Source organism: Mercenaria mercenaria, chromosome 17, assembly GCF_021730395.1.
Source record: "Mercenaria mercenaria strain notata chromosome 17, MADL_Memer_1, whole genome shotgun sequence".
Lineage (NCBI taxonomy): Eukaryota > Metazoa > Mollusca > Bivalvia > Venerida > Veneridae > Mercenaria > Mercenaria mercenaria.
Window position 1 is genome coordinate 70902478 of NC_069377.1, and position 25501 is coordinate 70927978.

The 25501-nt window shown below is 34.5% G+C and overlaps 1 protein-coding gene across 1 annotated transcript in view; it reads left to right on the forward strand.

The window, feature by feature from the left end:
- LOC123536571 (uncharacterized) overlaps positions 1–25501 on the forward strand; it is a 33557-nt gene that overhangs the window by 5050 nt on the left and 3006 nt on the right. Inside the window, exons 3-7 of the mRNA XM_045319873.2 lie at positions 19653–19712; positions 20798–21037; positions 21696–21725; positions 24034–24300; positions 25103–25321. Of these exons, the coding sequence (XP_045175808.2) occupies positions 19653–19712; positions 20798–21037; positions 21696–21725; positions 24034–24300; positions 25103–25321 (816 nt within the window). The remainder of the gene's footprint in view (positions 1–19652; positions 19713–20797; positions 21038–21695; positions 21726–24033; positions 24301–25102; positions 25322–25501) is intronic.

Here is a 25501-nt window from a genome sequence, read left to right on the forward strand (position 1 = left end):
TACCAGATGGGGATTTCAGGTATTTTTACCGGTGCTGGAAAAATCCATCTTACACCCCGGGTTGTAAGATGACTGTCGTACTGTAAATGACATATTACGAACTACATGTGTAGAAGATTCATGTAGTAATTTATATTTTATTTCATAGAACGGAATAAAATACATAACCTTGATAGTTCCTCTTTGTTCCTGTATATTTCTCGATTCAAAAAACATTATTTTATCAAAAATTCATATCGTTTCGCTGCAACTGAAAAAACAAAACCGGAACTAAACATTGTTATTTGTCTTGAACCCTCATTACGTCTTTCATGTTTACGGACGTTGATTTCCCGTGCTTGGTTAAAATACACTGCTATAAGAAATAGTTCTAAAAAGAAAGTCGTTTGATTGATCTTTTTAATATGGTATGCAAGAAAAAGGTTCTATCATTGGCTGTACGTGCAGATGGGAATATCCGGCTCTCGGATAAATGTTTACGCGGTAGCTTGGCAGAGCCTCGTTACCGCCTAAACAGTTACCCTCGAGGTCGGATATTCCCATCTGCACCTACAACCAGTGAAAAAATCTTGCAGTATTTTGAATTTATGTATATTTTGCCAATGGTAAAAGTATGTCATGAAATATCATTTCTAAGATCTCGATCCACTTGGCATACTAGTAGGAAATGGTATCCATTTTCAATTGTTTTCATACAAGATTTGCAGATTCATTGTTCTCTTGGGTATAGTTATAAATTCCAGTTCTAATTCACAGATACTTGGGGTTTGGACCAGCTACAAACCTGTATTGGTCTCAAGTTTGGTCAAATGTAACAAAGACCATCGACCAACATCATAACATCTCCCAAAAGAACAGTTTCATCAAAGTCAGTCCAATTTTTAAAATCATCACAATACCCACTCGAAATAGAAAAATGTTTTCCTTACTCCCAAAAGGGAACTGATAAATTAGTTGATTTTTTCCCTTAAAATACGTCTAAAACTTTTGTATCGATGAGCTCAATATAGGTCCTCAAATTTCAAGAGAATTGGGATAATTCTTCGGATAAATGTTAAAGTGTGAATCAGTTTTATTATATAGGCATCATGCGAAATAAAGGACAATCGAGGGGTATATAATTATTTGCTTTATATTATGCCAGTGACATTAAAATATTTTGGTCGGACTTCTTTGTTTTACCTAGTTTATGTAGTTGACAAGTTGTAAATAATAAATACGTTTCCAAGATCAAAAACATTCTAGCCGTATATAGAGAGTTGTTCGTCTTGTACAATTGTTTCGGTTTTGTTTTCTTTAATTAGACAGACTATGCATTTATGCATTGCACATCCCCTACAATGTTTTTGATGTACCAACATTTACAGTGTAAATGAGTATTACTGCTATGCAATCCGTATAGTCAATAAAATACAAATCTAGAAATATTGCCGACTAGCTGATTAACATACGAATGGCCTTGAAACGAGTTGTATTGCCCATTGTTTAATACTGAATCCTAACTGTAATTGGATAATGCTGTTTATGTTATGTTTACTTGATTAAAATTAATACTGTTTAAACTAACCTCAAATTCGAACTGGGCAAGTAAACTATTTGATATACCAAAATAGTTGTAAATGACACAACAATAGCATTCTTCTTTGATTCGGTATTACATTAACTGCCCATCATAGAGTAACTGTATTCTATTGTATTTCCACGATTGTAATTATGAATTGATTTTTGTTTTACAATTTCAATTTTAGATTTCATAATTTTTGGGAATTTAGTATTTTTTTCAAATTACCAAATAAGACTGAGTATTGACAGTATTCTTTAGCAACGCATTCATTTGTAAACAAAACTTTTGTAAAAGACAGGCGCTTACTTAGTTGGTTAGGATTTGTTAGGCGGTAACTTCAGTTTTAAAAAGACCAGAAGGTACAACAAATAGTCGTAATTTTATATATATAAGGCTTAAAGTATCGGCTCGCATAATAAAATTTAAATTCATAAGTCTGGTGATGTTCCCAATTATATTTTGTCTCGTAAAACACGTATATTGCAGACCTGTCCATATCAGAGTAAAACTGTACATTATGTTTAGCCAATTTTACGCAGATCTAAATATTTTAAAGGAACTGGTTTGCAAAAACGTTGGATTTTGTCCTTTTGTTTCAGGCTTTATATAGGCAGAGCGGTGAAACATTATAACATCGATACCGGTGTATTTCCTGTTGTTACAGGAGACAAATGACGGCACAAAATCAATCAAATCATGCATTATTGAGTAGAGAAACGTATCTGATATACAGTACGGGAGTGTTCAATTGCTGAGCTAGACCTTGCCAATTAAATACGATCCAGTGCAGGCTTCGTATTGGGGATTTAAAGCTTAAAATGTGCACATTTCATTTTTTTTCCAAGAAAAAAACAAAAGAAAAAAATACACAATCTGTTGCAAATGTTCGGCTAATAAAATGAATTTTAAAGTGAAAGTTTCAGAATTGTCGTACTGATGCCTTGATAACAGTTTATGAGTATGACCAAAAACCTCACTTAAACAAATAAAAAAGACTCTATACAACACAAACATTAATGACAATGATAAGAATTGGTTTAAAACATGTTTCGACGAACATGTGACTTCTGTAACAGAGTGGGACATTTCAAATAAAGGCTGTTTCAACTTTTGATATATTACATCCGCATTAATTCACTTTTTGCTTTACCATCTTTATAGTGGAACTTGCTTTAATGTTGCTTATTTGTCTCCGTAGAAGTGACTACTTTATTCTGAAAACAGGAAGAGCAATCACTACTGGAAACCTGAAAACACAACGTTATTGAATTTGGAAACATGAGAAATTTACGGAATTCCGTTAGGGCCATCGCTTTTAAATGTGTTGATCTGAAACACGATACTCGATAGTACGATGATGAAAATGCGAAATCACGAAACTGCGATAACGAAAACGCGACAACACGATGGTGATAACGCGATACTACGATAACGAAAACGCGATAATACGATAGTACGATGATGATAATGCGATATACTTTCGCGTTTTCACCATCGTACTGTCGCGTTTTCACCATCGTACTATCGCATTATCGCGTTTTCGTTATCGTAGTATCGTGATTTCGCAATTTCATTATCGTACTATCGCGTTATCATCATCGTACTGTCGCGTTATCACCATCGTACTGTCGCGTTATCACCATCGTACTATCGCATTATCATCATCGTACTATCGCCTTCCGGTACCCATGCGCATAGAAGAATTTCCCCTTCAGTGTTCTGGTTTCTATTTGTCTTGTTATTTAAATACTGTTAGAATTCAAAATGATATCTATCGCTTTTTCATGGGTTGTTAAACGTTTTTCAGGTAAAACCAAATATGTAATTTGGCAAAAACTCTGCAGGTCAATCGCTTTAAGTTTTCTATATAGTATAAAATTAACAACAACAAAAGAGAATCTCATTTGTATCATGATCAGAGGGGTTTTTTTTTGTCTGACATGAATATTTTCACAAATATGATGATGAATATTTTCACAAGTATGATGGCTTTTATTTCTACACTGAAAATTGAAGCAAAAGTGCGCCATGTAAATCTCAACTCATCGATGTTGAGTTCCATAAGACGCATAACCCCACTGAAATCGGAGCATCGAAGACACCATTCGAAAATATTTTTTTGCAGTTTTCATGGCATATACTTTCATTTTAAGGCATCAAAGTCTGGCAATTTTCTGAAAAGATAGATAGCATTTCATTTTCGATTTACACTTGTCAAAATAAAAAATAAAGCGATTTCCAACCAAAAGTGACAGAATTAACGCCCCTTTACTTAGAAATTTTAATTACGAATTTACAGGAATGAGAAATGCAGTCGAATTATATCTGCATAGCATTTTGAACCTGTTCAACAATCAACATCCCTGGCACACGCTTCGCCTCCTTAAATTCATTCTCTGTAAATGGCTCTTAAGTTGCCGGTACAAAATAAATGGTTAACTATGTTGCTTTTGGTTAACTAGCAGCTGTGGCTATAGTAGGATCATCAATAAAATCATGATTTTTACACACGAGGACCCGGGTTCGAATCTGCATATCGCCCTATCGCGAGAGCTGAGCTATAACTTCAAATCTTCTAATCTTTAGCATGCACATGCGCACCGGAAGGCGATGGTGCGATGATGATAACGCGACAGTACGATGGTGATAACGCGACAGTACGATGGTGATAACGCGACAGTACGATAATGAAATTGCGAAATCACGATACTACGATAACGAAAACGCGATAATGCGATAGTACGATGGTGAAAACACGACAGTACGATGGTGAAAACGCGATAGTATATCGCATTATCATCATCGTACTATCGTAGTTTAGTTTTTTTAGTTTTATTTATTTCCATCCAGAAGGTCTGAGACCCATGAGGCAATACAACAAATACATATAAATATGGCGACATGTAAAAGACGTATATATCCTAATGACATATGTAAATTTCTCATAATAATATTATTATTTAACAAGCTTATCTACCAACAACATTCTATCCAATAAGACATTATGAATATACATGCAAAATACCAATTCACACACAATCTGAATTATAACGCTCTGTATATCACACGTACAAAACTAACATTTTCTATTAAAATGTTTTCATAAATGTTTCTGTCATTTCTTAATATTCCAAAGTTCCAGATCGACTCACAACTTGCTCGAAAACGAAAACTAACAAGGTGTGACATCTGGATTTTTAAAATTTTTAAATATCAGACAAAATAATACATTAGATACCCGGAACAATATATTTTCTATGTAAATATCTAACATGTCCATATCGTATTATCGCGTTTTCGTTATCGTAGTATTGCGTTATCATCATCGTGTTGTCGCGTTTTCGTTATCGTAGTTTCGTGATTTCGCGTTTTCATCATCGTACTATCGAGTATCGCGTTTCAGATCAACACATTCAAAGGCGATGGCCCTAACGGAATTCCGTAGAAATTATCTATAGATACGCGGATCACAAATGGGCAATGGGCCATGTTTAAGAAAGATTTGGACAATATATTTGCAATACATGCTCTGTGATTAATTATTCTGTGCAGTAATCAAAATTTGCACGAAAAGTAATGTAGAAATTACTTACTTACTGGGAAAGGCAAAATTGTTTGCTATGCATCATTTTTTTGTCTTTGTCATCTATCATATTTTATAGAACAGAACCGAACAAATTTTACACAGTCATGTCACATTCAATATATTTTGTATTTGCTTGAAACCTTTGATCAAATATACAGAAATTTTATGCAGCAATGGTTTACTATTAGTTTTCAACATGTATACCAATTTAGCCATACTTGGTCTAACTCGATAATATCTTGGTACATGAATAATGCGTAACTCTTTAAATGCTTCACATTCCAACACAAAGTGATACTCGTCTTCATCTACTCTGTTATTACAAAGTTAACATACTCTATTTTGTCTTTCTATGCCTCTAAGGCGACCATATTCAATATTAAGCCAATGAGATGCCGTTCTTAGCTTTGTTAAAATGTGCCGATGTTTCTTATTTTCAGTTGTTAACAAATATTGAGACATTTCATAAGTTTCCTTCAGCTCTTTAAATAACATCAAGCTAGGACTATTGTTAACACTAATCCGCCATTCAGAAATGTAAGTGTCTATGAGTCTGCTTTTGAACACATGTATGTATTATATAACATCTACCGAGTATGAACATAACCATATTTCACCAAATCCTAAAAGGTTTAACATAGTTTTGACTTTATAAAGCCAGTTATTATCCACATTCTCACAGCACGAACATATTACTATATACATTTTGTAAAATACGATTGGTGTTATTATTAACAAGTTTAAACCAGTATTTTAATTTTCTGATTTTCCAGTTTATATAAAGAGGTGTTCTACCTGTCTCCCCATATTTTATAGAGGTTTGTTCATTTGCAACGTGAGGCATTTACCATAAAGAATTGATGCACCGTAACAGAATAATTTTAATTTCGAGTCATTGTTATTATGTATACGTAAGAGTGAAATTAATTTCCCTTTACTTTTGTGATAGAGCAGTAAACAAGTACATACATATACGTAGTGACCCTTACCACAGCACGTATTGAGTATATACATAGTGATTCTTACCACAGCACGTATCAGTTATATACATAGTAATCCCTTACCACAGTACGCATCATGAATATATATTGTTTATCCTACACAGCACGCATCATGTATATACATAGTAATTCTTACCACAGCAGTATCATGTATAGTAAAATAGTAATCCTTACCACAGAGCATACATGATATACTATATAGTGACCTTACCACAGCACGATCATGTATATACATAGTGATTCTTACCACAGCACGTATCATGTATATACATAGTAATCCTTACCACAGTACGCATCATGAATATATATATAGTAATCCTTACCACAGCACGCATCATGTATATACATAGTAATCCTTACCACAGCACGCATCATGTATATACATAGTAATCCTTACCACAGCACGCATCATGTATATACATAGTGGCGCTTACCACAACACACATCATGTATATATATATGATTCATCTTTTGTCCCGCTATATGTATATATATATAGTAGTCCTTACCACAGCACGCATCATGTATATGCATAGTGATCCTTACCACAACACGTATCATGTGTATGCATAGTAACCCTTACCACAGCACGTATCATGTATAAACATAGTAGCTCTTACCGCAACACGTATCATGTATATACATAGTGACCCTTACCATAGCACGTATCATGTATATACATAGTAACCCTTACCACAGCACGTATCATGCATATAGATAGTAACCCTTACCACAGCACGCATCATGCATATGCATAGTGATCCTTACCATAACACGTGCCATGTATATACCTAGTAACCTTTACTATAACATGTATCATGTATGTACATAGTAACCCTTACCACAGCGCGTATTAAGTATATACATAGTTATCCTTACCACAGCACGTATCAAGTATATACATAGTTACCCTTACCACAGCAGGTACCATGTATATACATAGTTACCCTTACCACAGCACGTATCAAGTATAAACATAGTTATCCTTACCACAGTAGGTATCATGTATATACATAGTTATCCTTTACCACAGCACGTATCATACATGTTATCCTTAATAGTGTTCAAAGGAGGAGCAAGATCATTAAATGCACTCTCATCCAGGTTCTTGCGAAAAAAAGGCTATTCGATACAGCTTTTTGTCTCTCTCTTGTTCTGTGGTAATTTCGTTTTCAGATGAGACAAATGACGGCTAAAAATTAATTAAAGGACACAATATTAAGCAAAGATGTATGCGAGATGTTCCGGATTGAATCTTATGCGCACACAGGTTGCAGCATGTGTAATGCATGCACTGGTCTTAGAGGCAGTAGATGTTACACAAAACGTAGAGACGTATGTATGTAGACATTCGGACATTGTGCTGTAGCAAAACATATCAGCGACACCTCTGGAAAAAATATTAATAATTAAGATTAAAGAGCAGTGCAAGCTGTACATGCGAAACAATTACAGGGAAATATCTTTTATCGTTACTGTGCAAAATAGCCATGCCACCGACGTCGACTAAGGTCTGAAAAACTATTTATTCTTTAGTGGCGTGGATCGACCTCTGGTGATTTCTATGTGATAGACATTAATCACAAAATGTTTCTTTAGCTTAAGCAGTCGCCACTTCATGGGAAATATATTATATCGTCAATGAAACATGTGTAAAATAGATCTAACTGTCTGTCGCTACTGGCGGAAATGGACAAGTCGTCCCCAAAAGTACATTATAGCTCAAATTAGCTAGATAGTAATGAGCTTTGTAATTATTCCTGGAAAATGTGAGAAAATATTACAGCTATTAGAATAATCAATATGCATGGAAATAGCTAGAACGTCTGGTGATTTTTCAATGATAATTTTGTTATTGTTATCATTATGCCTCCGCAATTACAATTTGGAGAAGGAATTTGGTAAAACAACTGTCCATCTGCCCGGGCGAGCGTGTGTCCATGCAGCTGTGTTTTTGACCGTGTATTTGGAAAGTTATATCCGTCGTGTAATTTTTTCATGATTGAAATATTTCGGCACGAATGATCACCATATAAAGGCAATATGTCGTGCCTGTGGCTCAAAAATGTAGGTCACACTAACCGGTCAAAAAGTATTTTGCTCTAACTTTTCCTTGCGTCTATAACTCTTGTATGCATAGGATACCGGAACATAATACATTAACAGGAACGTGTCACGTGCAAGACATGGATCCCGAAATTGTATGTAAGGTCACATTTAGATCCAGTCTCTAACAAGTATGTGCATAAAAGAATAATCAAATAAACAGTCTGCATCCCTAATTTAAAAGTCAAATATGTAAGACGTTTTTCTTCCGCAGTCCAGTCATAATTCAGTTCAAGAAGGCCACATGTCCCTTTCAGCTTAACAAAACTTCAGTTTAAATATTTTATTGTCAAAGTGTCACTACTCAAAGGATATACGCTATTGTGTCCTACATCACACGGCGTGGGCATTCGTGTCCAACGGACACACTTTTAGCTTTTACGTAATTCAGATTTTGAGTTACAATTTCACTATAGGATGACTGACCGTAGACGTATAAAGAAGAATCTGGAAACACTGTATTTTAGAGATTTTCTGACATTGTATTTTAGAGATTTCAATGCATTGTTTCAGCATACAATAGGTATTATGGTTTGCGGAGCTATATAAGCTATATTTATGTCATGACATAAATCCATGTACCCTTTTCATATGCATATAATTGCATTTGAGGGAATAGAATATTAATTAAGTTATTGGATCCCTAATAGTTATGTTTAAAAATGGCTTTTGCTTATCTGGTATTCTTAAAGTTGACCGTGTTTCGCACTGTGTTGCAATTTTTAAACAACTTTTACTTTGCCTTTTTTTTTTTTTATAAATTTTGCATAATTTATGGTATTTCCTCAAGCTCAAGTAGAAACAAATTTCAATGTGATGGCCACTGTCCAACGCTTGCAATGTATTCATTACACCATTAATTTTGATAAAAGAAACATCAAACTATTGGTAAACAATAATAAAATACAAAATAAAACTGTCAATATCATTTTTTTCTAGGGTGCCTCAAGTAAACGTATTTAATGAGACACAATTCTAACTCCAACATTGAAAAATTAAGGTTGAGTCCTGTGAGACTGTTTTAAATTTTGCTCACTTCATTCAAAAATAACCTTGAGGCAGAAGTAAAACCTACCTAGATTTCTTCCACAATATGTAATCTAAAGAGTAAAGGCAAAATAGAAAACTTTTACCGCATGTAACTCTGTATTTTTTTTTAAAAATGTCTAAATCTGCCGCCTTCTGTTTCAGAGGTAAATTCACTTTGAACAGCAAGAAATGGCTTGTCATATGAAAAATTTCCACTTTTGTACAATAAATCAATATTAAGTCTTGAAAAAAATGTAAAAGCTTACTAGAAAAAAGGAAAATAAGAAAAAAGTCCCAGTGGGGCTTGAGCCTACGCCCCTTCCCCTGAAAATTTCAGCCAAAGTAGGTTTATGGTAGGAATTAAGTACTCTTCAAAAGGAGGTACTCTATTACGGGTCTAATACCTTAAAATACTATTACAAACTGTGCGATATTTTTCTGTCATTCCTATGGGGTCAAAAATCATGGAAATACTTTACATTAAATAGAAAAGTTCATGATTTGCTCGTCAGAGTAAGGGCTAATCATATGTTGTAAAACAAAATGAAATGTCCAGCTAATAAAATACATACTTTATAATACTAGGGGCCATTTGTTACACACATTTTGACGATCTTTTGACTAATTTAGTACCCGCTGTGTATCATCTGCACACGTTGTATCTCGAAATGTTTCGGCCAAGTATACTGCTAAGTTCATAAGACTACATGTTATGATTGGTTTCACAAACTTTGTCGTTTTATCATTTCGTTCTGATTTGTTTTCTTTAAACTTAAATATGTATAAACATTCAAATATTTAAGATTTCATCACGGAATAGCAATACCCGGTAAAAGCTAAGATATTTAAGATATAACTCTTTCGCATCTGAACAATGATTTTATTTTGGATATATTATTTCGAGCCTAATACGACGTCAAATATTGTTATCTACACCCCTGACGACATCCACCAAATATTTGCCTGTTTTCTTGGTTATATTTTCCAGCGCGCCACTATGATATATAGGGAAACAAATAGGGTCGTGTTAGAATTCTCAGTAATATCCACCTAAAGCAATATATTTGCTCACTTCAAAGGTTTCAACGATTGGCTGAAAACTTGTCTCTGTCTAGCTGCGTTTCTCCCTGAAATTGTCACAGATCTCAGTGTAGCAGTCAGTTATATTTACTGTATTTTATTAAGACCTCATTATACTTTAATAAATATCTGCGGTGTTAATGAGACAAAATGGAAGAGGACAAAATAGAAGTGAAAATCTACAAAATTAATAAACAGTCCACCGGAAATGAAGTAAACAGAAGTTATAACTAGACCAATGCATTTCTTATAGGTCATGTCGGGCGAGCAGTTTTCAGATCTGACAAGTAAAGAAAAACACAAATTTAATATCCTTCATATTGCTTACACACGAAACATTCTTATTTCTTTAATTTTTATAGGCCTAGTCAAGGTCAGTTCGACCAATGTCCCATATTAACGTCAGGGTCTAATTACACTAGTGAAATAACAGAAAAATTTACCAGCTTTATTTCACTTCCACGACGTCAAAAATGCATTAAAATAAACCTTGCAAGTTTAAGTAAATGGCCGACATTTACACACTTAAACATAGAAAAAGGGTCAGTTGGTTTCACTCAACTCGGGACATGCCGATCTCGTGAGCGCAAGAAAAAAATCTCACCGGTATATTAATAAACGAACGCTTCGGCGTAGGCCGGCCACGTGAGCTGCAAGAAATAAAAAATAGAATTTGTTATGATTTTTTATTGTGGCCTGTTCAGAAATACGTTAGCAAAATATTTCTTGCATCATGTTTCTACCTTTACTGGTCTTGACCCAAATTTTCAAATGTTTACCCGATTTTATATCCCGAAAATATATGATTTGCCGCTTTGCCTATCTCGCAAGACCGGCGAAAATGGGCGTACGCCGGATAGACCCGGGCAGTGCCGGGAAGCCAAACAAACGCCTAGCCAATTGCCCTCGGCGAAATGGTGAACGCCACAAATGTGCAACAAATTGGCCCATAGAAAAACGAATCACAGTAAAGGTCAGTGTGGAAAAGCGAGTGGAGAGTGGTGAGCACTAAATCGCTCTCAAATTACTTTTTACCTGTTTTATGTGTAAACTTTATTTTGTAGCCGCAAATTGAGGGTAAGGCATATCTTCACTCTCAAAAGTTTTGTGTAGTTATGTATAGGCATGATCATGATACGTTGTCGCTTTTTCTAGATCATATATTTTGTAATTTCTCGTGTCAGTGGTTTTAAAAGATGATAAAATGAAGCTTTTAAACGTAATTTTATCGGAAGGTTTAGTAAGGTGGTGTACCCTAAGGTCACTAGAAAGTGTAAATATTGAACTGTCAGCTAAAACAACATAAATTAGTGGGGTAAAAAATTAAATTTTGCTTCATATCAGTAAGGTCTACTGTACATTTAATGACATGATACTCATGAATGATTTCTTACACAAATACTAGACTCTCGAAATTTTTATTATTTAGTTACAATATTCCCTGTCAATATGGTATAAATTCCTCAGCTAAAATTAAGGCTTTTATTGTACACGAACAAATCTGTACAATCTACGATATTCTGCTATAAAGCAGTGCATCTTAAATTTTTCACAATAACCGATAATAAAGCGAAACAAGACATTAAACTAATGCTACTTTGGCAGCTCCATCTCAAAAGTCTGAAAACAATCATTATTCGAGATTTACCAGGGCAACAGAAACTAATCGCGTGTCTGTCAGCACAATCTATTAGTGTGAACAGTAAACATACTATTTAATGTTGTCGAAACGTTAAACCCGCATAAATAATGTGACAAGCCATGACAAAATGGTCCCAAATGACATTTTTATGGAAACTGAGTTTTTCACATATTCTGAACTGTAGATGTGTACTTAACATAAATTCAAAATTTTAGACCTACATGTTTAAAAATAACAAAATTACAGCATTTTTTTTTACAATAACTCTCTATCGCAAACTTGCACTTTTTTTTAATAATAATTATAAATACTAAAATCATGTATTTTTATCATTTATTTTAATTTCATATTTTGCCGTCAATATCAAAAGTATTTAACATGATTAGCACAGTTGATAATGCCGACTTGCTATAAATGTGCTATTTCATATTTAAAAAAAATGTCATAATTCAAGTTTCATTAGCAACAAAATACAACAATTGCTTTAAATGTCAAATCAACAAAATTTTCAGCCTACATTTGATGCAAAAAAAAGTAAATTTTAAAAAATCACTGTTGTATATGAGTTCTCTAGAATAACAAGAATTTTAAAAAATCACTGTTGTATATGAGTTCTCTAGAATAACAAGAATTTTAAAAAATCACTGTTGTATATGAGTTCTCTAGAATAACAAGAATTTTAAAAAATCACTGTTGTATATGAGTTCTCTAGAATAACAAGAATTTGTGGGGTTTTTTTTTTCTGATTCATATTCATCTAAAAACTATCTAAAAGCAATTCCATAAATATCTAATATTTTCAATGTGTCACTCAACTTCAAATGTCAAACGTATCAGTCTGTGTTCCCGTCTGTATCAATAATGTTTAGTTTAATCATATTTTATTGCGTATAATTTTCATTTCTACATATATACAAAACATACATAATAGATAATCATATATTGAAATGAAAAGAGCAGCAAATGGGTTGGACTTAAAGTTATGCCAACATTATAAACAGTCCTCCCCACAATAATGCACTGCCGGTGGTCACGTGTGAGGAGTTCTTCGTAATTGTTCGTATTCTTTAATGTATTATTTAATAACTTTCATAGATAAAATGTGAAAATAAGAAACGAAAGAAAACATAAATATATAAAAGATATTTGATTGTTTCAATGTAAGATCGAACTATATTTCGCAAATGAACACCATATTTATGCAATATCTTCACGAGTGGCGCAGTCACAGGTCCGATTGTCATTTGAAAAAAACATTTCAATCTTATATGTAAAACAAACTAATGTTCTTTTGATTTGAGGATTTTCGATGCTTATAAAGAAATATTTCTGATGATATTGGATAAGAATAAACCTTTAAGCTTTATTTTCAAAAAAGATGCAATACCAACACCCAGGAAAATTCAAGTTTTGCAGAATGATGACCCTATGGTCGTTTTTGCTGCAAATACGTCAAAAGTTCTCATTTGTGTCTAATGTGCAAATATGATAATTATCATAATTTTATACTAATGGAACTTTACTGCATTGTATTTTTCTTAGGAAACAAGGACAAAAGTCCAATAGGAATGCGCACATTTAGTCTAAAAACTTGCTAAAACTGATTTAACTAAGAAACTGATATTGTCTGTCACAGGTGTACAAAAAGTACTCCAGTGAGAAATGTTGTACAATACTAAGTATCATTTCCGATTAAATCAGAAATGAACAGAGTAACAAATTTCTCCAAATATCTAATAAAAAGATTTTCTTAGCGTAAAACAGTTATATACAGCTGTACAGTAATTAAAAGCAACAACTGACTTTATAAAATATTATTACATTGAGCTCTATTAATGGATCTCAAAAGGTTTAAAACTTGTTAAGATCTCAGACATGACTATGCTACATATTTTTTAAATATAACAAATTATTTCTAATTTTTAATATTTCAAAACAGGTTTTGGCTAATAACCTTGTCAAGTCTGGGTGGTTAAACAAGTATTTTAGTTTTTCAGACTCGTTTAGACTACTAAAATCTTCTAGATATAACTCATTCACCTTGGCAATTAGCTGTTGCCTTTCCAACCTATAAACAGGACAGTCAAGCAATACATGCTTTTCATTTTCAACTGCACCAGCACAGAACGGACAGACCCGCTCATGCTCAGGTGTGTTAGTATTTCCTTTTGATTGTGAATAACAAAGGATTCATTTTTCAGTAGTCATTTAAGGTATTAGCTCTACCTCACGTACACTTTGTCTTTCGAAAGTTTCGGCTAATCATTTTCGAGAAAAACAAAGAAATCAAAAGTGTAAAGATTAATTACAGTTCGAATTGACTATACGTCTTTGATCTGTAGTAATTATTTCACTTGGGACATTAATATTTCACAGTGCAGCAGCTTTTACCGAACTCCCAACTCCAAAATTACTTTTCTAATCAATCTTCTGTTGACTTTCCAAGTACAATATTGGCGGCCGTAAAGAAGACAATGAGCTGGCAACGCAAAGCAAATAAGCTCTCAAGATGATTTGTCAATCTGAAATCCAAACAAAATGTCTTTGCTACCTCTGATACGTTCTTGGTCGTTTGGTTTTCAGTAAGTGGCACCAGTTACGTTTACTGTATTCATTGCATCCGCTGTAGAATTTCTTCTCTTACATTTTATCCTATAATATTGTAATGGAATATAAGGACAAAATATATACATTTGTATTTTATGATGAATAATACTTGCACATCGACTTCGGTCACTGTTTTCACAGCAGTTTTATCATCTCTTTCTGAGTTAGTTTTCAGTTTTAAAAGTTACGTAATGATTATATAAACTTGTCTCAACGAAATGGCAATAAACTTTTCAGGTGATGAACATTTAACTTTAAGAATCTATTTCTTCATTTCAAACGTTTAAAAGTTCTACTGATCATGTATTACTAAGTAGCTCAGTCTCTCCTTGAAAATGTCACAGGTAAAGTAGCGTTATAAGAGAGCCAGACAGACCTACAGAATTTCAATCAATGAGACATTAAAATTTAATTATTAACTGTCGCATTCAAAGACAAAAGACGAGACAGGGAAACGTACTACGAAACTAAAAACATAAATTAAACCTCGACAACTACACAAGTATTTTATACATGTAGCTTGCAAATTCTTGGAGCGATCAGAATGAACCTTATCTGTTCAAAGATCTTACACTTTCCGAAATTATCTAAATTATTTTCTTTCAATATGACGTTTTATATGCAGACATGTCATTAATTCGGGAATTCCTTCCCCGCTATAAAAACGCCAATATCAAATTCTGAACATGTAATCATATGTACGTCATTGATTTACTTTTAAACATAAAATATTACTTTATTTAAAGAATCAGATTACATTTGAAATGCCTAACTGCCTGGAATTAAATTTCTTGAAATTTCGTGGTCGATAAATTAAACAATGCCAGACAATTCCCTGGAGTCATCCGAGATAAATGAACCGTTAGTGACACGATCCTGAAACTCAGTCATTCAATCTTTTTAGTAGAATATATAGATTTTCAAAGTTTTTTTGTGTTTTTTCTGATTTAATGAAAACTGCGCGGATAATGCTTCTTAAATTACAAACCACTATAATTTTCGGCAGTGTGATTTCGTAGCAAACTGAAGCATATTGAAACCCACGTGTTCTTGGGACAGATGCTCAATGAATGACGTCTACCAGTTCAAACACTACACATCTGAAATGCATTAAACTAAAATAACATAAACTTTATTTCAACAAGTTTGACATACATGATATACAACAATAATTGCATGAAATTAATGGATTGGAAAAAAAGTTATTTAAAACTTTATAAATTCCTCTCCATGTATCATTACTTAAAAAAAACATCAACATCCACAATAACTGCTCTGTCATACCTGAAGGTATAAATTATTTAATCAATTCAAATGTTCAAAAACTATGATCATAATATTTCTACTATATGTTTTTATTTCAGTACATTTTGGGGCATTACTAGATTGGTACCGTATTTTTTCTACTATTCGTTTAAGAATTGTGACCCCTTTTTAACTCAGAAAAGGTATATTTCTTGGTATTAATGTATTTGTTCTTTAAGACTGTAATAGCTGTGGCTTATGGAAACACTCATCATTCCATGGGAAAGTAAAAATTAGAAGCCGTATCCATGGCTAGTAATTATGTCTCCCACACCACTGTGGTGGGAGACATATTGATTTACTCCTCTGTGTGTGTGTATGCGTGTGCGTGTCCGTCCGTCAGTCTGTCACAAATCTTGTCCGCGCTCTAAGTCCGATCTTCACCAAACTTGAACAAAATGTGTTTGCCAATAAGTTATTGGCCAAATTCGATAACTAGCCGAAATCGGCCGAGGCACTTATGGCCGTTGAATTACCAAAACTACTGATGCCAGTAATACAGGTCTTGGTGCATGGTTGGCTAAGATACATAATGGAGAAGAAATGCCAATCAAGATGATTATGCAGTTGTGGGAGACATGCGCCTTTCGCAAAAGCAGCTCTAGTTTCGACTTTATGTTACATTTAGAAATCACGTCACCACTGTCATGAATCTTAAAAGACAAGAAACTGCTCGTGCGTTCACGGTGCGTTCACGCCTCTGTAATTAATCATGTAACCTGACAGCTTGTTCGACATGACCTTTTAAGAAATATTAAGTCCTGAACAATTAGCGTCAGGATGCCGCCGCTGTTTTATATCAAACACGCAGAAGTTGCTCCTGTTTTCCTTTCTTTAATAGATGTTACAACAGGAAGTGTCATAAAAGCAATTTTGTTGGAAAATCCATTTTATTGTTGTCATGGTGCTAATATTTGTCTGGAGGAGATCCCGGAGGTCATAAAATAATGTTACAGAATTCGCCAATATCGAATCATGTGAAATACTAACAACAAAATACTTAATAAAGCGGGATATAGCTTTAGTTATGGCTTTTCTAATAAATGTGCTTAAATCATTTTCAGTGTTTTTTTCATTCACTGTATTATAAAGTAACTTTTATTTTCACCCACTTTAGCATTTTCAGAGTAATATATACATTCTATGGCAAACTTAGTGGAAATGAACATGTTGAAAAAATTCACCCAAACTGTGTGCGAAATGCTTTAATGCACGAGATATAACAGTTCGCGGCAACATATATGTTGCTAGTATAATGGCTTCCAGGAAATATTTTAGGTTTTCCGGATAAATGATTTATCAGAAACCTATGTGGGAGGAGCGGCCTTTACCACTATTGGAATCATAAAACATATTATGGTTTTCCAAATACTTTATAATGCACAATAAGCACACTGCTATCATGGGTTTATATATATATAATGCTATGCATTTTGTAAACTACACGTATATGGTTTTGACTATCTGATAGCTCGAATTGAACAATGTATATCAAAACGTTATTTTTATAGGGATATTGTGTATAAATATTGGATAATTCTGGGTCCGTCAAGTCGTTTAATCGCATTCGGTAAAAGTATATAAGGTTGTGTACCACTAATATTGTTCGTTTGTATTTTGTACTTTTTGCATGGCCTTGGCTAACCGACCACATCTGGTTTCTGTGGCATTTTTACAGTTAAATGAGACAAATGACGGTACAAAATCAATCAAATAATACATAATTGAGCGGAGATGTGTGTCCTATGTTTGACTTTAACCAGACAGGCTGGGAATTAATCAATTCTTTAATCATCTGCTCCGAGATAGCAGACTGATGTACGCACTTGGTAAATACAAACGTCTCTGACTCGGAACATTGTCTGTCATACTTGAAAAATTATCCACACTTTAATAGTCTTCTAGAAGTATCACTGATACATGCTACTGCAATGGCTACAGACACGTATCAGTCTAAGGCTAGTTTAATCATCTTAAGGCAGACAATACAGCAGAAATTTAGTTCCGGGTCTAGTTTCCCATGTTCCACAACAATCAGAAAATATTTTGTTATGTGCCAGATTTTTATATTTGAAATTCTTTCTAGTTTGACTAATCGCATGCCACTGTCATGCTGTGCATGGAAATGCTGCAGATATCAATAATTGAGACCACATTAAAATTGAACTGTGAAACACAGAAACTGAATTGCATAAACTATGTGTGCGACTTCTTAGTAAAACGTAAGCAGTATCTTCAAAAGGTTTGTCCAAATCTTAGTTTTTTTTATATAATTAGTTGAAACATGTCTCGTACTTCCCGCCTATGTATAGCGTATGTTCAAACATTGATATGTGAATATACGAAAATGTTAAGCGTGCAATCAGGGACAAGAAAGAACTTAAGGTATCCGATCCATAAATAAGCAAGTTCTATATACATGCTATTAAAATATATCAAATATTGATGCCCGGTTAGCTCATCATTTGAAAGTGTATTGTCTACTGAAAAAAGAAAATATTAATTACATGACAAAAACATGTTATAGAATTTTTATCTTTTGCATTATAGTTTTCAATGATACTTCAACAGAAATCATTTCGCAGTCAAAAAGCATGAACGTAGTGATTCGTGCATATTATTTATGGTAATTTTATTTACTAATTCTTGTTCAGCAGACTCAACTCTTTCAAATGATACCAAAAAACATTGGGTCACCAGGCATCAAAATGTTACCTATTTGTGGATGGGATACCGCTTACCCTATATATACTAGAGATACTTTAATAGAAATTTTTTTTTAATCATGTGGGGGATTCCATTCCCAATTCTAAGACATGCAAGTGCGAGTATTAAAAAAACTTGGAATGATGGTACATTTTGTATCAATCAACATTTTAGCAGATAATTCTCTATCTGGTGGAGAGATTTTCAAACGAACAAATTAAAACAAAAAGCTACTTTTCTGTCAGCATAACCCCTGCATTTGCTTAATTTAGTTTGCGTAAAGCGCAACGAAAACAAGTTTTCTTGGTTCCAAGCATGTTGGGTCTATTTCATTTGCGAAATAACATAGAAATCTAAAATAAAACGCGAAGTACTGAATATAATGTTTTACGACAGTTTGCAAATAGAAACATTAACGAAGTGCTATTTCAGAGAGTTTATGTTTGACTGTACATGTTTCGGAAGCAGCCTTTTCCGCCCTGTATCAAATGATCTAAACCAAGGCAATTAGTGGTCACAAGAATTTTTTTTTGTCCAGAAGTAAGACATTTCATGCCATTTTGCCGTCTTTTCCATAAAAATCGTGATGTGAAATGGTTACTGACACAAAGGTTTTATTACTCCATTTTTTTTAATATTTTTTTTACATACATTTATTGTGACCTTCAGGCGCAGTTTTACCATAACAACTAAATTTGAAGTTTTCAATATTTTGCCCTGAAAACCTCATCATTCATTCTTTCGAAACCGCGGTTTTGTTAGAATAGAACAGTCATTTTGGAGATCGAATAACTTGTTTACATATGTTTAGTTTTTCGTTCGTTTCGTTGAGATAAATTAATATTAATTAAATTTCTATTCTACATGATAAGTCAAGATATAATTCGATAAAAAAGGGATTTTTTAATTAAAGAAGAATATTTACATGTGTTACGTTCCATATACTGATAGGCCTGACTAGCAGGTTTGGTGTTAGTAATAGCTATTTATGCAATAAAGTGGTGTAAAATGTACATTTTATTTCAGAAGACACAAGCAGTGAAGCACCACGGGTCATTCTACCACCGTACTGTGACGAACCTATTAGTAAGTGGATTCTATTTCAATATCGACATAGAATGATTATAGGAACACACTTCTAGATTTATCTCATTTTGTTCTAATATCTGTTTTGTTAGAAGCTGTGAGCAAGAGGTAGTGTCAGTTACTTCGAGTTTGCCTTCATCTCTGTTATAGAAAGAAATGCCGTTTTCAAGGACTTTTTCAATACTGGTGACCAATGACTTTGATTGCATACCTTTGTTTCTTAGATTATTGTCCGTCAATATCCAAAGTTTGAAGAAATTCTGTTATTGGTAAATAGTAAACATCTCATATACAGAAACTGTAGCGAACGCCTTTAAGTGTATTTTAAGCTGTATTTTATATCCGAAGTATACTTGTTTTGGCTTTTTGCGGCACAACAACACTGTACAGATTGTATGGTGCCATGCATTTCATTGAAATAAAGATATAAGATATGGAACGAAAAACTTTTATACCTGTTGGATCCACAAAGATCGTTTAAACCCTATTATCTTGCAAGGGCAAGGTAGTTATTCCAATTGTTTTCACGTACAAACATGGGACCCGTCAAAAATTGATGTTTTTTTTTTTTTTTTTTTTTTTTTTTTTTTTTTTTTTGATGTTTTTGTTTTTTATTCAAAATACTTCACAGACATTTTAATTATGATATTCTGATGAATATGGGGTCAAGTCGCTTTAATTGGCTTTTAAACAATGCGTATGTATCGTTATATTTTGAAAGATGCCGCGTTTTGAAGAAAACAGTACAAATTCATACTGGACCATACATGTACATGAACGTAATTATCTGCGTTATACACACTAGAGTTTATGTTGATTGTTTAAAAAAAATAGGGATTATTCCTGAAGCAAATTTATTCGTTTAGAAATCAATATATACCCTCCGTTTGGCATTAAATAGGATATGACATATCATCATAAAACAGGTAACACTCGGGACCCTTCTTGAGTGGTGTTGTTAGCAAATACAGACAAAGCGTTTTGTTGAATAAACTAATAAATATTTTGGTATCAGCCAATTTGAAAAAGTACTTTACTGCAGATTTTAGTTTGGCAGTTGTTTCATTTTAAATTCTAATAAACAGATGTCACATGGGCACCGTGGTCGCCATGGATACAGTCAGGTGACCATGATATCAGGTTCAGGCGTTGCCATGACGAAAATAAGGTGCGAGTCAATGAAAATCGTTGCCAGGGAGATTATTTTGAACGCCGTCAATGTTCTGAAAAGGAAGCAGATGTATGCCGAATGACAGACGGAAGTGTAACGGAAAGGTTTCACGTGAGATGTCACGGACTAGATCTGGATGACGTAGATAACTCTGGTTGGTCTAATTAACCCACTTACTAACGTTTTGAAATATTTTTTCTCTAGATATGAATTCCTAAGGTTCTTAAGAAGTACAAATTTTAAGTTTATCTTATTGAAGACTGGTGTTCATAAAGTTTGAAAAGTATTACCCTGCTAAATTTCTAAAATGGACTGGTCCGTCATTCAGTTTGGGCAATACCATTTATTATTCGAAGGGGTGTTCACTGAAAATTTACTGACTAAATAGCGAACAGTGCAGACCATGATCAGCCTGCACTGGTCGCAAAGGTAGAATCACTTGCCGCAAGGCTAAATTGCACTTACAGCTGTTCAAAACAAATACAGGGAAAATTCTTGATTGCTGGAAAGATCACATTGTCACATTTAAACAGATATCTATGAACATTCAGCATTTGACAAAAAAACTTCAGCTATTCATTTATTATTCAACAAAGACGGTGTTTGTAATTTATTTTCAAACATACTTTCAAGACTTCGTTCGTTTTCATTGGTACTTCGATTTTTGTTTTGCAGTGAGACTGTTGAAATTATAGTATTCTTTTTTTAATGAAAACCCTTAAGTAAAATTGCTTTTCTATATTTAATGATTATCTACATACATAATAATGAATAAAGCAATTATCAGTTTATACTTAATACTTACATTTCAGATGTGTTAAGGGACCCCTATGATCGGAAAGGTGAGTGATGGGTTGTTTTCATAATACTTTGCATCTTATCCATCAACTCTAAGAAATGTTTTTAATGACAATAAAAAATCAGATTGGTCTATGCCGGATACAAGAAGGTAGGGTAGTCTTTATGAAATAGCGTTGAACTGTAATATTGAAACAGAGTAATAGCATGTGACACAAGCCCTCGTATGGTTAAATTGATTGAAAATTTGCCAATAAAAATCAGGCACATTCTGTCTAAAAATCCATTAATCTTTTTTGAATGAGTCAGATTTATGGAAATCTGGCCTTGAAATAAAGGTTTTTATTCATTCCATTTAATTGGATGGAACATTAAAGCTCTTTTTAAGATTAGTTGATTTCTTCGAGAAAAAGTCGTTTGATAAAAGGTTTAAAATGAAAAGGGGAAACTTAAATGCCATGGAACAAAGCTGCTTTGAAAATTGAAATTTTGAAAATTTGCTTGGGAGCATGTTTCCAAAACTTAAATGGACAAAAGTCTCAGTAAGTTAAAGAGACATTTTACCTTGTGTCAGTAGTAGATAATGTTTGTCCAAACTGACGGTTCCCATTGGACATCTCTATTCTCACTCTCTGTCATCTGATCTCGGTTCTCATAAGTTTGCAGCTCTGTAACATTTAACCATGACTGTTCTCACAGGGCAGCTATGTAACATTAGGCCATGCCAATTCTCTTAGGGTAGCTCTGCAACATTAGGCCATGACTGTTCTCATAGAGCAGCGCTGTAATATTAGGCCGCGACTGTTCTTATAGGGTAGCTCTGTAACATTAGGCTATTATGGTTCTCATAGGACAGATACCTAACATTAGGCCATGACTGTTCCCATAGAGCAGCTCTGTAATATTAGTCCACCACTGTTCTTATAGGGTAGCTCTGTACTATTAGGCCATGACTGTTCTCATAGGCAGCTCTGTAACATAAGATATTGCCAATTTTTCATAGGACGCTCCTTAACATTAAGCGATGACGGTTCTGATTGGGTAGCTCTGTAACATTAGGCAATGACGGTTCTGATGGGGTAGCGCTGTAACATAAGGTCATGACGGTAATATTAAGCCATGACTGTTCTCATAGGGCATCTCTGTAACAGAAGATATTGCCATTTTTTCATAGGACGCTCCTTAACATTAAGCAATGACGGTTCTGATAGGGTAGCTCTGTAACATAAGATATTGCCAATTTTTCATAGGACGCTCCTTAACATTAAGCGATGACGGTTCTGATTGGGTAGCTCTGTAAACATTAGGCAATGACGGTTCTGATGGGGTAGCGCTGTAACATAAGGTCATGACGGTAATATTAAGCCATGACTGTTCTCATAGGGCAGCTCTGTAACAGAAGATATTGCCATTTTTTCATAGGACGCTCCTTAACATTAAGCAATGACGGTTGTTATTGTGTAGCTCTGTAAACATTAGGCAATAACGGTTCTGATTGGGTAGCTCTGTAACATTAGGTCACGACGGTAATATTAGGCCATGACTGTTCTCATAGGGCAGCTCTGTAACAGAAGATATTGCCAGTTTTTCATAGGACGCTCCTTAACATTAAGCGATGACGGTTCTGATAGGGTAGCTCTGTAACATTAGGCAATGACGGTTCTGATGGGGTAGCGCTGTAACATAAGGTCATGACGGTAATATTAAGCCATGGCTGTTCTCATAGGGCAGCTCTGTAACAGAAGATATTGCCATTTTTTCATAGGACGCTCCTTAACATTAAGCAATGACGGTTGTTATTGTGTAGCTCTGTAAACATTAGGCAATAACGGTTCTGATTGGGTAGCTCTGTAACATTAGGCCATGACGGTTATTACTGGGTAGCTCTGTAACATTAGGTCTTGACGGTTGTCATTGGGTAGCTCTGTAACATTAGGAAATGACGGTTCTCACAGGGTATTCTCTGTGACATTAGATCATGCCAGTTTTCATACGGCACTCTGTAACATACAACCATGACGGATCGTAGGGGGAGCTGTATAAACAGGACAACTATGTATTACAAGGGAATGTCGGTCCTCATAGGGTAGCTCTTTGACATTAGGCCATGGCGGTACTTAGGGGCACCGCTGTAACATTAAGCTGTGACGGTTGTCATAGGGCAGATATGTAACATAAGGCCATGCCAGTTTTCAAAGGAAGCTCTGTAATATAAAGCCATGACGTTCTCATTTGGAGGCTCTGTAATATTAGGCCACGACCATTCTCATGGAGCAGCTCTATAACAGTTATACATTACTTATAGGCATGTCACATTGTATTCTTCAGCAGATCTCTACGTTTTATTTTTAGAGGACTGCCAGTATACATTGTATGATATAAAATATAGAATGGCAATCGGAATTCCCTTGACGACTGATGAGCTGCAGCATGCGGACCGGAAGTTGTGGTGTTTAGCAGAAGACAAATTTATTCCTTTTTATACACCGAAACAGCGTTGCCTGGACAATTTAAAGTCGTTCTGTAAAATGACGGAAAGTTGTAAATACGAAAAACCAACTGAGGAAGAAAGAAGTAAACCTTTTTCTAAACAGACATGCTGGAAGGATTTTGTATTGGGTATGTCGTGCACTTATTTTGTTTGGTTTTTGTTTTGTTTGTTTTGGGTTTAACACCGTTTTTCAACCGTATTTCAGTTATATGACGGCAGATCATTAACCTAATCAGTGTTCCTTGATTCTGTCAATGTACAAAACTGTTTTCCACAAGTAACTGCCAACTTCCCCACATGAGTCATAGGCAGAGGACAATTGATTTCAGACACAATGTCTTTTATCAAATCGTCACGGAGGACAAACGCAAAGCCCGGGGATCAAACATACGCCCCGCCCGTAGATATGCGCTCTCCCCAGCTCTCCCTATTAAGTTAAGAGGGCTGGCCTTGAACTTGATGTTAAATTACGAATACTAAAGATATCAACATTTTTTTTCTCCAGGTGCATAGGATTTAAAAAGTCGTTCCTGACATTAAGTTTTTTGTTTTTGTTGGGTTTAACATTGCACCGAGACAATAATAGGTCATATGGCGACTTTCCAGCTTTGATGGTGGAGGAAGACCCCAGGTGCCCCTCCGTGCATTATTTTATCACGCGCGGGCACATGGGTAGAACCACCGACCTTCCGTAAGCCAGCTGGGTAGCTTCCTCACATAAAGAATTCAACGCCCTGAGTGAGGCCCGAACCCACATCAAATGATTTGAAATCAGAGACCTTTACCACTCGGCCACGGAGGCCCCCCTGACAATAAGATGACACATTTTCTAACAGGAATTAGCTTTACCTCGCGTATGATTTACAAGTGCTAACTGCATTATTAGCTCCTAAAATCCTATTAATTCGAACCACTTATTCTTTTTTAAAGGAGGCGTGTTACCAGCTGGAATCCCCGTGTTCAAAAGTCAACAAATGATATGTCAGCATTTTGACAAAGAAAGCAAGTTTGGGGAAGTCTTTGGACACAAAAGTACGCACTTTGCGACACTGTACGACACACAACGCCGCTTACCGCTAGTTTCTATGGTTACCGTGAGGTCACTTGGAGATGAAAAATGGCCAAACGTTCCATTCATGATCGAAAGAGGTATAACTGAAATTGTCATCTGCCAAATGATAGGCTGTAAAAATCTCATAAACATAAGTACACCAACTATCTGAAAGGATGAAGTGTATAGTTACGAGGAAATTTTCAATATGCAACAAATCGAATAAACTATATTGAATAAATATCAGACCAAGAGAAAAAAATCAGTAAATATTTAGA